The sequence below is a fragment of the Henckelia pumila genome, chromosome 1, assembly GCF_033568475.1.
Source record: "Henckelia pumila isolate YLH828 chromosome 1, ASM3356847v2, whole genome shotgun sequence".
NCBI classification, from domain to species: domain Eukaryota; kingdom Viridiplantae; phylum Streptophyta; class Magnoliopsida; order Lamiales; family Gesneriaceae; genus Henckelia; species Henckelia pumila.
In genome coordinates this window covers 72,822,338-72,834,785 of record NC_133120.1, presented here as the reverse complement: position 1 = coordinate 72,834,785, position 12,448 = coordinate 72,822,338, and the positions used below count along the sequence as shown (strand labels likewise).

Sequence of the window (12,448 nt, the reverse complement as noted above, 5' to 3'; positions counted from 1 at the left end):
GGTCTCCCTATAGGTGACATAATTAATTAAGTACTTGAAAAATAATCAATATAAGGGTATACACTTAAGTCAATGACATTGTGAGAAATTCCTATAGAATAGTCAAACAATGTATTTTTTTATGGCAAAAAATCAAGCAATACAAAATTAATATTGCATGAGATGCTAGATATATTGAATTTAGTGGGAGGGTCCCAGCCTAGCTATAAATCGTGTTTACTTTTCCTAAAGAAAAGTATAATTTGATTTTGGAGTTTTAGGTCATTGCTGTGTTGTAGTAGTTTTTGGGTCTACTAATGAATTTTTTCATGCATAACACATGTCATTTTATTTATTGTATGTGTTGCTCATTTAATTTATTTTAATTTCAGAAAAATGTCTTCAAACTCACTGTCACTGTCCATGCTTTTAACAAACAACCAACTAGTTGGGGAAAATTACATTGATTGGAAATGCAATTTGATGATTGTCTTAACTGCGGAGAAACATAAATATGTGCTTACTGAACAATGTCCCTCGGTGCCTACGGCAGAGTTCACTGCTGCACAAAAGCAGGCTTATGATAAGTGGGTCCCATCTGATGAGATGGCTCGTTGCTACATTTTGGGATCCATCTCAAATGTGTTGCAACAAAAACATCAAAATATGGAAACCGCGGTAAAAATCATGGAAAGCCTTCAGGAAATGTTTGAGCATCAAGGACGCCAGGCACGTCAAGCGGCCATTAGGAGCATTATGAACATGCGCATGAAACCTGGGATGCCCGTGAGGGATCATATGCTTGCATTGATCGGTCAATTCAATGTGGCTGAGGTTTTAGGGGCTGAAATCAAATCAGAGACTCAGGTTGACATGACACTTGAGACTCTCCCTGAGATGTTCTCACAATTTATGGTTAGCAGAAGAAATGGTTTCTTCGCAGCTCGAAGCTCTCTTCTCCAGTCTTCTTCTTTGTTAATTTTTCAACGGAAAAATTTCTTCTTCTTTTAAGTGAAATTTAGAAGAGGAACAGGAAATCCGGTCGTGGACCTGATTCGAAGATTGAAAAAATGTGAAACTCCAGTTGATCGTTCGTAGGGATTTACAACAAGAGCTATTTTCGAAATTGTTTCAAAATATTGGAGCCATCGTCAATCTTTTAAGATTGATAGGTATAAATCTTTTAACACCCTACGTACATTTATTTAAACTATACGAGTGTCCAAGCATTTTGAACGTCAAAATTAATTTTTAAAATTCCGCTGCGTTTTGGATACGATAGAGATCCGAGAATATGAACAAGCTAAACATGTCCCTGACTGAGTTGATGAAGGAACTCCAAAATGCTGAAAGTGTTCTTAAAACTCAAAGTGGTGGTGCACTTGCTGTTGCTTCTTTTGGACCATCATATTCCAAACCGAAAGGTAAAATTGGAAATAATAAGAGAAAGAATCCCAACAAGAAGGGTCCACAGCAAAAGGCAAAGAAAGTCAAAATAGATGGCAAACCCAAAGGAAAATGTTTCCATTGTGGAGAGAAGGGTCATTGGAAGAGGAACTGCCAAGGATACCTAGCTTCCAAAAAGCAAGGTGGTGGTGAGTTATCATTTATTGAGTCTTGTTTAGTGGTTGATTCTGCTGATACTTGGATTGTAGATTCTGGAGCCACTAATCATATATGCAATTCATTGCAGGGGTTCCAAGTAACCAAGGAGCTCAATGAAGGGGAACATACACTTAGAGTTGGCACAGGAGCTGTGGTATCTGCAAGAGCTGTTGGAGTCTTTTATCTTTATTTTCAGAATAATAAACATTTGGTTTTGAGAAATTGTTATTATGTTCCTGACATTACTAGAAATTTGATTTCTGTTGCTTTATTGTTTAGACAAGGATATTTTGTCCATTTTTCACAAATGATGGTTGATATTTCCTTGAATAAAGCTCCTATATGCAAAGGACATTTGAATAATGATTTGTATGTCTTAAAACTCGTTGACAACTCTTTGTATCACGCTCAATCCAACAAACGAATAAAATTATCTCCCACTAATGAAACTTACTTGTGGCATTTGAGGCTTGGTCATATCAACCTTAATAGGATTCAAAAATTGGTTAAGGATGGTCCTTTAAGTGATTTAAAGGTGGAATCCTTGCATGTATGCAAATCTTGTTTGGAGGGTAAAATGACTAAGAGGTCCTTTAAATCTAAAGGACATAGAGCCAATGAAGTTTTGGAATTAGTGCACACTGATGTATATGGACCAATTAGTGTTCAAGCTAGAGGCGGATTTCAGTACTTCATCACCTTCACTGATGACTACTCTAGATACGATTATGTTTACCTAATGTCCCACAAATCTAAAGCTTTTGAAAAGTTCAAAGAATTCAGAAATGAAGTGAAAAAACAATTAGGTAAGGGCATAAAAACACTTCGATCAGATCGAGGTGGTGAGTATCTATCCAGTGACTTTAGAGCATACTTATCAGATAATGGAATTTTATCCCAATTGAGCGCACCATATACTCCTCAACAAAATGGTGTCTCGGAAAGGATAAATAAGACTTTGTTGGAAATGGTTAGATCCATGTTAGGTTTCTCTACGCTCATTACATCCTTTTGGGGATATGCTATTCAAACTGCAATATACTTATTGAACATGGTTCCTTCTAAGTCTGTCTCTAAGACACCCCTAGAATTGTAGAATGGGCGTATACCTAATCTAAGACATATTCGGATATGGGATGTCCTGCGTATGTGCTCAAGAGAAAGATGGATAAAATGGAATCTAGATCAGAAGCATGTGTGTTTATTATATCCTAAGTGAATGAGAGGATACTACTTCTATAGTCCTCAGGATAAGAAGGTATTTTTGAGTAAAAATGCAACCTTCTTAGAGGACAGATACATAGAAGATCGTGAATTAAAGAGTAAGGTTCTTTTGGAAGAGATTGAAAATTCATGTAATCCAGAGATCCGCACTGAACCTACTCAGTTTGACTTCACATGTATACCACCGTTAATCACTGGTTTTAGAACAACTGAAATGGTGGAAGATAGTGTTCCTATTGTTCATTCACCTCGCCATACCGAAATGGAGAGTGAGGCACATGGTGAAGAAGGAAACTCAAGTAACCAACAATCTAATCCAATCAACCAAGAACCTCCACAACTTAGACGTAGTGGGAGGGTCATCCGACCACCTTCTAGATACTTGCTCTATGGAGAGTCTTTAGAGGCAGTCTCTATTGAACAGAGGAGGATCTCATTACTTACAAAGAAGCTATGGAGGATATAGACGCTGACCAATGGAGGAGTGCTATGGACTCAGAAATGCGATCCATGTACACTAACTCTGTCTGGGATCTTGTAGATATGCCTGAAGGGGTAAAACCTATTGGGTGTAAATGGGTCTACAAGAGAAAGAGAGGAATAGATGGAAAAGTAGAAACCTTTAAGGCTAGATTAGTAGCTAAAGGTTTTAGCCAACGAGAAGGAATCGATTATGATGAAACCTTTTCACATGTCGCTATGGTAAAGTCTATTCGGATTCTCTTATCCATTGCAGCTCATTTTGATTATGAGGTGTGGCAAATGGACGTCAAGACAGCATTTCTCAATGGAAATCTTGACGAAAGCATTTATATGATGCAACCAGATGGTTTTATCCAAAACGGTCAAGAGCATAAAGTATGCAAACTTAAAATGTCTATTTATGGACTTAAGCAAGCGTCTAGATCTTGGAACATCAGATTTGATCAAACTGTGAAGGATTATGGTTTCGATCAAAATCATGATGAGCCTTGTGTCTATAAGAAAGTTTTAGATGACAAGGTGATTTTTCTCGTGATGTGGATGACATCCTACTGATTGGAAATGATGTGGGGGTGATGACATCTGCTAAGAAATGGTTGGCTCAACATTTTGATATGAAGGACTTGGGAGAAGCAAATTTTGTTCTAGGTATCCAGATTCTTCGGGATAGGAAGAACAGACGGATTGTCTTATCTCAAGCTTCATACATTGATAAAATATTGGTGAGATATGCAATGAAAAATTCCAAGAAAGGTCAAACACCTTTTAGACATGGAATTCACTTGTCCAAGGAGCACAATCCTAAGACTCAAAGTGAAATAGAATACATGAAACGAGTTCCATATGCTTCGGCTGTAGGAAGTCTCATGTATGCTATTCTATTCACTCGACCAGATATTTGTTATGCTGTTGGGATTGTTAGTAGATATCAGTCAAACCCAGGACCAAAGCATTGGATTGCTGTAAAGCATATTCTCAAGTATCTTCGTCGAACTAGAGGGAATATGCTTGTTTATACAGCTTCTGAGTTGGCACCTGTGGGATATATTGATTCTGACTTTCAAGCTGATAGAGACTCTCGTAAGTCTACATCAGGATCTGTGTTCACATTGGGTGGCGGTGCCGTTATTTGGAGGAGTATCAAGCAATCTTGCATTGCTGATTCCACTATGGAAGCGGAGTATGTGGCGGCTTGTGAAGCAGCAAAAGAAGCCGTTTGGCTGAAAAAGTTTTTGCTCAGCCTCGAGGTTGTTCCTTCTGCATCAAATGCCATTACTTTATACTGTAAAAACAATGGTGCAGTGGCAAATGCAAAAGAACCCAGAAACCATCAACGTGGAAAACACATTGAACGAAAGTATCACCTAGTGAGAGATATCGTTCAACGAGGGGATGTGACAGTGTGCAAGATAGCATCTGCTGAAAATCTTGCTGATCTGTTTACTAAAAGCTTACCTGCTAGAGCTTTTGAGGAACATATTCGAAATATGGGTGTGTTGGACATGTCTCATTTACTCTAGGGCAAGTGGGAGAAGAATGTTTAATAGTATTTGCCCATCAAGTAATTTCTCATGTATTATGACATTTTAAAGTTATAATAATGTTTTATTTATTTATTCTTAAATAAATTGTTTTGAGCAATGCATATGTCCATTGAATTGTTGTATTATTATAAATTGAGTGTTTATGTTGTTAAACACAGAAAGATTCAATTTATAATTCAATTTATATTTTTAATGTCCACGATTGAAAAATAAATAGGGACAAATTATTTTGACAAGATCGTTTCAATTTTATTGAAGTCTATCTTTGGCTTGGTAATAAAATTGGAGATACATTTTAATGTATTGGACTGGACCACGTGAGATTTGAATTTGAATTGACCATATTAATTCAAATCCACTAGGTTATCGTACATAGCACCTTAATCCTGAGCGGGTAATGAACTTTGATTACTAACTTGAAGTTCTTTGAGACATCAATGAGTGAGACCAGACCATTGGTCAATATCTCGATGTTTTGGGAACCAAAGTGAAATAACAAAGAACATATATTCACAAGATGGAATCCGTCACTTACATGATCATGAACTCACGAGTTCTTCTAAAAGACAATAAAATCTAAGCTCAGTAATTCAATATTATTTATTGAATTAATTATGTGATGCGATCACATGTGACTGTCAAATAGAAGATGAGGTCTGAGTGGTTATGAATATCTAATATATGCAACATGGTCATGGTATCTTATTTTAGATGTTCTAGTTGAACGACAGAGGTGATATGTTGGGTCGATCAATCTGAGAATGTAATTATTGATTTTATGCTTCAGTAATTTCAATTAAATTAAGAGTGCAATCTTGTTCTTTTAGTGGAGTAGAATAAGATTAATAAATTATCTTGATTAATCATAAGTTGATTAGATCAAATTAATTTATTGGAACTTAATTTAATTGGATCCGATCAGGTCCCTTTGGTGGCTCAAATATAAACTCAAATAAATTATATGAGTTATAATTTATGGAATTCGTAGGAATAATTAATATGATTATAGTATCTTTATCTTTGAAAAGTTTGAATTAAAACTTTACCGATACGATAAGATTTGATACGTTTTGATAATCTTTTAATTTATGGAAAAGAGATAATTTTATTTTTGAAATTATCGTATCTTTCTAGACTACTTGAAATAACGTAGTCTGGTAGAAAGTTGTCACCACTAACAATAATCCTACGCTTGAGTTTGAGAGAAAACCGGAGAAGGCTTGAAGGTTTGAAGCGTTGAGTTGCAGATCTGTTGCAGACAAGACAACGTAAAGCACGCTTCAAGGGTAATCTTAATTCCTTTGTGTGTTGAATTAATTAATTCGTGTTAAATACGTAAAACAATCATGATCATGTTTTATGAGATTATTGAAATCACATAAAATTAATTTTTGTGATTCGATTTTCTCAGTTTTGGCTAACAGTTGGACCAGACGGTGTTGGGCCAAGAAAGTAAGGATTGGTCTTCTTTAAAGGGGCTAGGTGACTTCAACTGAAATACAGTAGTGTGTGTAAGCTAAACTGAATCTGAGAGCTCGACTCAGCACTGAAATACAAGGAGAAACAGAGATGCAATATTAAGAGAGAAATCAAGTAAATTTAGAAACAGAGATGCAGTTAGAAGAGAGAAATCAAGTAAGTTTACAAACTTGATTGTAAATCAGTATTTGGGTTGTTGCTTGATAAAATTATTGTATTGTATTAAACCGAGATGTATCTCCATTCTTGTGATTAATGAAGATGGTTTTAATTTCTTTAGTGGAGTAGGCTTGGATGACCAGACGAACCACGTAATTCTTGAGTTGGTTTTGGTTTGAGTTGATTTACTGTCCTGTGAAGGAATTGTATGATCGGTTGAAGTGATTATCGTGAGCTGGTTTATTTTTTGAATTCGGTTGTGAGAGTCTTGGAGTTCTTGAGGGTATTCAGGGATCTTGTGGTAGATTGTGTATGTGGATTAAGTGTTAAAGATCGGATAGAACCCAACATCAAGTATTCTAATCTATTTATATTTCTATTATAAAAGTATGAATGATGGACAAAGTTTTTTCATTGTGAATTTATAAATTTGTCCTCAAATTGTCTTTGGATTAAAAAACATGTATGGGCAATTATGAAAAAATGATGTAAAAAATAAGGGCAGAAAAAGGATTAGAATTTTAATCAAACTTTAAGAAAAAAATTTATTGCATCATGAGTAATGAAGGTGTATTAAATTTTTCATTTATAATCAATTATCATCTCAAAATTAATTATTGATAGACAATGTATAATATAAAATATAAAATTTCACAAACAATATTTGGCCACAATTTTTTTATATTGTCAAATATTTTACTTTCTCATTATTATATGTTTGACACAAATTTTTTATAAGTGTAAATATTGCTAAAAAATATTAGTTATTTTATTGTGATAGTTTTTTTTTTTTTCCCAAAAGCCGCCGCCTGTTGTGGCGGGGGGTTAGGCAAACCCCTACCAGTTTATTAGCTGAAAAAAAAGGAGAGACAAGAGAGGGGGACAAGACCAAAACCTCTCGAGAAATTACAAAAGCTACGAAAAATCAATTAACCAAAGGAATTAAGAAAGACAAGAACTTATCCTAATATAAGGAAGACCAATCCTATCAAGCCTGCAGATCCCTTTCAGCTTCCCTTGAATATCACTTTGATAGAGCACCGCCGACCCCATAATTCCCATATTCGCTAACTCATCAGCAATTGCATTAGCTTCCCGATAGACATGAGATTTTCGCACGTTGGAAACATTCAGAATATGAAGAATGCGAGTGAGAATATGACTTAATTCCCAACTAGTAACCTTAGCCTCAATAATGTTTAGAGAAATCATAGAATCAACCTCCAGCCATAGAGGGAATAAATTGAACAACCGACAAATCTGCAGCCCCTTCAGGACCGCCAACAACTCCGCCCGATTATTCGTCCCCTGTCCTATAGAATCGTGAAACGCAACAATAGGATGCCTCCAATGATTTCTAACTATGCCCCCAATACTCGAATCTCCTCCCAATTTCGAGCATCCATCTGTATTAAGTTTAAAACAACCAACTGCAGGTGGAATCCAACGCACCATTCGAATAGTAATTTTCCGAAAGAAACGCGGAGTCAAGCCCCACTGGTTTGCCACCTGACCAAACCCGCTCCAGTGCACTGCCTTCAGTAAACCTGCATGATCAATCGAGCCAATATAATCATCAATTTTACGAATAATCCTGCTGGCTAGGATACAAACTCCTCTATGCTTATGTTCATTCCTGGCTTTCCAGAGAAACCAAATAATGAGATATGGAAAAAGTTCCCTAATATGTCCCTCCTTCCGCCAACTCAACCCCACTCTCCACTGATTAAAAAGATAAGGATTCTGGACACCGAAGATTCGAGCATAATGATTCCAGACAAAAAAACGCCGGAACACTATCATAAAAAATGTGTCCAAATGTTTCCTGCCCCTGACAACATTGACATAACGATGCCAAAGAAAGCCCTCTAGCCTGCAAAATATCATCAACTGGCAATCTGCGAAAAAAACCAACGCCAACAAAAAATCGACATGGATGGCTTCAAAAGTTTGGACCAGCAGCCGGAGAACCACCCATTCGGCTGTGCTTTGCTCCTCACAAGATCCCAAGCAGATTTAACCGAAAATCTACCATTATGTGAAGGAAGCCAGATAGCCCTATCTACATCTGTAAGATTAATAGGAACCTCCATAATCTGATCAGCCACTTCCTGAGTTACAACCGAAAGGAGCTTCTCCAAATTCCACTCTCTCTCATCATAGAACCATTTAACCAATCTGTTAGGCAGCCCATGTACCGGACACCTTGAAGCCAAAGGACCATCCAGAGACCAGGAATCAAACCAGAAACTCAACTCACCTGCGCCAATCGCCCAACCAATCTCCTTCTCTGCTCGCTGCCTGATCTTCATCATTCTTCTCCAAGTCAGAGAAACACGTTGTAAAATCCAAAAATCAGCCGGAGGATACCTCTTACAATATCTGATATGCAAAAAATCACTCCAGATGGATTTCACTGTTCTGAACCGAACCCATAATTTAATTGAAAAGGTCGTGACTGTATCCTTCAATCTCCGAATACCAAGACCCCCTTCCAAAAATGGGAGGCACACTTTCTTCCAAGAAATCCAATGAATTTTATGATCCCCATTCTTTGATCCCCACAGAAAATTAGCACAAATCATTTCCAGCCGATGAATCACAGTTCCCGGGGGCTGTAAGACCTGGAATAAGTAAATAGGCATGGAGCAAAGCACACTTTTAATAAGAACCAGCCTACTACCGAAAGATAACAATTTTGTTTCCCATCCTTGCAGTCTCCTGTTTGCACTTGCAATAATATGATCAAAATAAAGACTTTTACGAGGCCCCAGATACAGCGGAGCACCAAGATATCGAAGAGGTAAATCCCCTTCGCTAAATCCAGTAATAGACAAATACTAGTGATAAAGGAAATTCCTAACCCTATTAACACTCGAAATAGCTCCATTCAAAAAGATGATCAGATCATCAGCATACGCCAGATGAGATAAATAAAAGAGTGACCTGTGTTAAACATCATGCTCTTAAACCGATTGAAAATAAAGTCCAGCCCCCTAGAAAGATATTCTGCCGCAAGAACAAATAACAAAGGAGATAAAGGATCTCCCTGCCAGAGACCTCTCTTGGATGCAAAAAATCCAGACAGATTCCCATTAATATTAACCGAGAACCAACAGTTACTAATGCACCGAGAAATCCTACTGCCAATAACATCAGAAAACCCCAAAGCCTGAATCATCTGTAACAAAAAACTCCACTGAACTCGATCATAAGCTTTAGCCATATCAATCTTCACGATCAAATTCCCTCCCCGGGTCGCATAATTTAGATGATTAACCATTTCCTGAGCCATCAAAATATTGTCAAAAATTAATCTCCCAGAAATAAAACCACTCTGAGAAGGAGAAATAATCCTAAACAAAATCGTCCGCATCCGCAAAGTGATGATTTTGGTGATGATTTTATTACTAACATTGCAGAGGCTAATCGGTCTAAAATCAGACCATGTCTGGGCATCCACACTTTTAGGAATCAAGATAATAGTAGTGGCGGTGATGCTCTTCGGAAGACAAGAACCATTCCAAAAATCCTGAACTGCTTCAATAACATCTCCTTTAATAATCTCCCAACACTATCTAAAAAAACCTGCAGAAAACCCATCTGGCCCGGCTGCACTATCTTCATGAATAGAAAATACACTCTCGCGCACTTCTTCCTCAGTAATAGGACGCAAAAGATTATCATTTTCCTCTACAGTAACCAGTGAAGGAACATGACCAAAATCTGCTCTGTTAAGAGGAGCATGTTCACCGGTTAACAAGTTTTCAAAGAATCGAACCCCAGATTCTTGAATAATATCTTGCTGCTCCAAAGCTACTCCATCCTCCCAAATACGAAAAATTTTATTTTTAGCTCTCCTCCTGTTAACCGTATTATGAAAAAAGCTGGTATTTCTTTCTCCATCTACAATCCACCTGGCAGCCGCTTTCTATTTCCAAAAAGATTCCTCCATGGCTAACCCAAGAGATAGGTTTGCCTGTGCTAAAGAAAGCGCCACTTTATTATGATCTGAAGCCACCAAATCAAATGTCATTTCTGCATGAGAAGCTGTTGCCTCCAAAAGCTTAACTTTGTCGTGAATGTTACCAAAAACCTCAGTATTCCACCATTTAAGATGAGCCTTAAGTTGTTTCAATTTAATCACCAAGCGGGACAAACCGCTTGCACAACAGGGATTATTTCAATTCAATCTAACAGTCTAAAGGAACCACGGATGAAGCCGCCACATATTTTGGAATCGAAAAGAACTCTTCGGCCGAGGCTTAGTAGGAGCAGAAATGAGTAAAGGACAATGGTCCGAAGTGCCCCTGTGTAGATGCTCCACCTTAAAAGCTTCAACATGATCCGAACATGAAGGAGAGATGAGCACTCTATCAAGACGTTTCCAAATAGAATTATTCGTCCAAGTAAATTTGGACCCAATGAAACCTGCATCAACCAAACCAGCATCTATAATAAACGTAGAGAAATCCTGCATGGCTCCAGGACTACGAACAGTACCAAGAGAATGTTCATTAGCCCCGTAATAATATTAAAGTCTCCTCCAACCACCCAAGGACTCCCATCCTGTGGTTGGCAATCTAACAAACCCTCCCAAAGCAAACACCTTGTGCTCCTATCACATTTCGCATAAACCACCGACAAATAAATATCTCTCGAGAATAGACCAGAAGCAAGCTTAAGATGTAAGAATTGCTCATGATCCTTAACCATAGTTATCGAAACATCATGGGAATAATAAATCCAAATTTTATTACTCAAGTTTGATATTACCGAATCAAAACCAAACTTCTTATTCTGCCATTCCTGATTAAATTGCCTTTTCGGTTCACTAATAGCCATAAAGAGAAGATGATTAGTATCTTTGAGGAATTTAATCCGTCGATATACTGCTTTATTTCCAATACCCCTGACATTCCAAATGAAACCGTTCATTGAGAAATATTGGATGCGGAACCAGTGGACTGCTTAGAAGCCTCTATCCTCGACCCCAAAGGTGGAACAGATTTATTTCTTTTAGGAGGCCTGCCCCATCCGCGCTTCTGAGAGATTTCCATGGTAATTGGTTGATCCTCCCCCGACAGAGTGAAAGAAATGCTATGATCTACCCCCAATTCAACATTAGAATCCAAATTTGCCTCTGGGTTATCATTCCCTCCCTTTAAATGCTCTAGAGCTCAACTCCTTGCTCACTAATCACATTCAAAACCTCTGGTTGAACTTCTCCAGCTGCACGTCCCACCTGAAGCCCCTCACCAGCCCTATCCACAGAACCTGAGCACTCAATATTGAAATCCAAAGTCGGCTCTGAGACCCCATGGTTAGTCCGATTACCCTCTATAGAACCATTCAAATCATCCTGAACAAACACCCCTTCAACCCACGAACCATGCCATAATCCATCAAATTTATTGGACATTAATATATTATCATTAATAGGCACGTCCCTAGCAAGCACTGGATCACTAGCTAGATTATCCACCATAGGATCAAAGTTATTTGAAGAATCACCCTGCTGGAGTTGGGTAGGTTCCCGAACCAGCAGCGGCTCCTCTTCTAAATCCAAAACAAGAGGATCAAATCTGTTTGAAGTTTCTCCACCATTAACCATGCCTGGACTTCGAACCGCTAAAACATCCATCACTTTCTCCTTCCCCTTCTTTGAGGCCACTTGTTTCCATTCAAACCTTGGTGCATCAGACTTCTTCCCCTCGCCCTCCGTATTAGTCAAAATTTCCTGCACCACAAAATCTTTTCCCGACGCCTGATTCTCCTGCATGACAACCTGCTTAATTTTTGTTGTAGCTGGTTTTCTGCCTTTTGGAGGTGGGCGTGGAGCACGACCATTCACAAAGCACTCGTCTACCCCGTGCCCAACATGACAACAATCCGAACAATATTTTGGGATATTCTCATAAATAACTCTCTGCAGACTTACTTTATCTCCCAACCCAATATAGACATCTTCATGC

The 12,448-nt window shown here is 37.9% G+C and overlaps 1 protein-coding gene across 1 annotated transcript; it reads right to left on the bottom strand.

Annotated features, from left to right (window-relative positions):
* Positions 1–7,415: 7,415 nt before the first annotated feature.
* On the bottom strand, positions 7,416–11,189 carry LOC140864942 (uncharacterized). Its single transcript, XM_073269385.1, has 10 exons — positions 10,977–11,189; positions 10,801–10,904; positions 10,436–10,636; positions 10,062–10,336; positions 9,889–10,010; positions 9,420–9,759; positions 9,238–9,290; positions 8,448–9,097; positions 8,319–8,371; positions 7,416–8,020 (listed from the first exon to the last, which is right to left on the bottom strand). The coding sequence occupies exons 1-10, from the start codon at positions 11,187–11,189 to the stop codon at positions 7,416–7,418; spliced, it is 2,616 nt and encodes an 871-aa protein (XP_073125486.1).
* Positions 11,190–12,448: the final 1,259 nt, after the last annotated feature.

Bases quoted from the DNA above. Each gene is read 5' to 3' on its own strand.
- LOC140864942 (XM_073269385.1), bottom strand. From the start codon at position 11,189: ATGGTTAAGGATCATGAGCAATTCTTACATCTTAAGCTTGCTTCTGGT. The intron at 9,760-9,888 runs GTTAGTAATAAA...TTGATGGCTCAG, and splicing joins GACCGATTAGCCTCTGCAAT to GAAATGGTTAATCATCTAAA. The intron at 8,021-8,318 runs GTCAATGTTGTC...TTGATCATGCAG, and splicing joins GCTTTCTTTGGCATCGTTAT to GTTTACTGAAGGCAGTGCAC.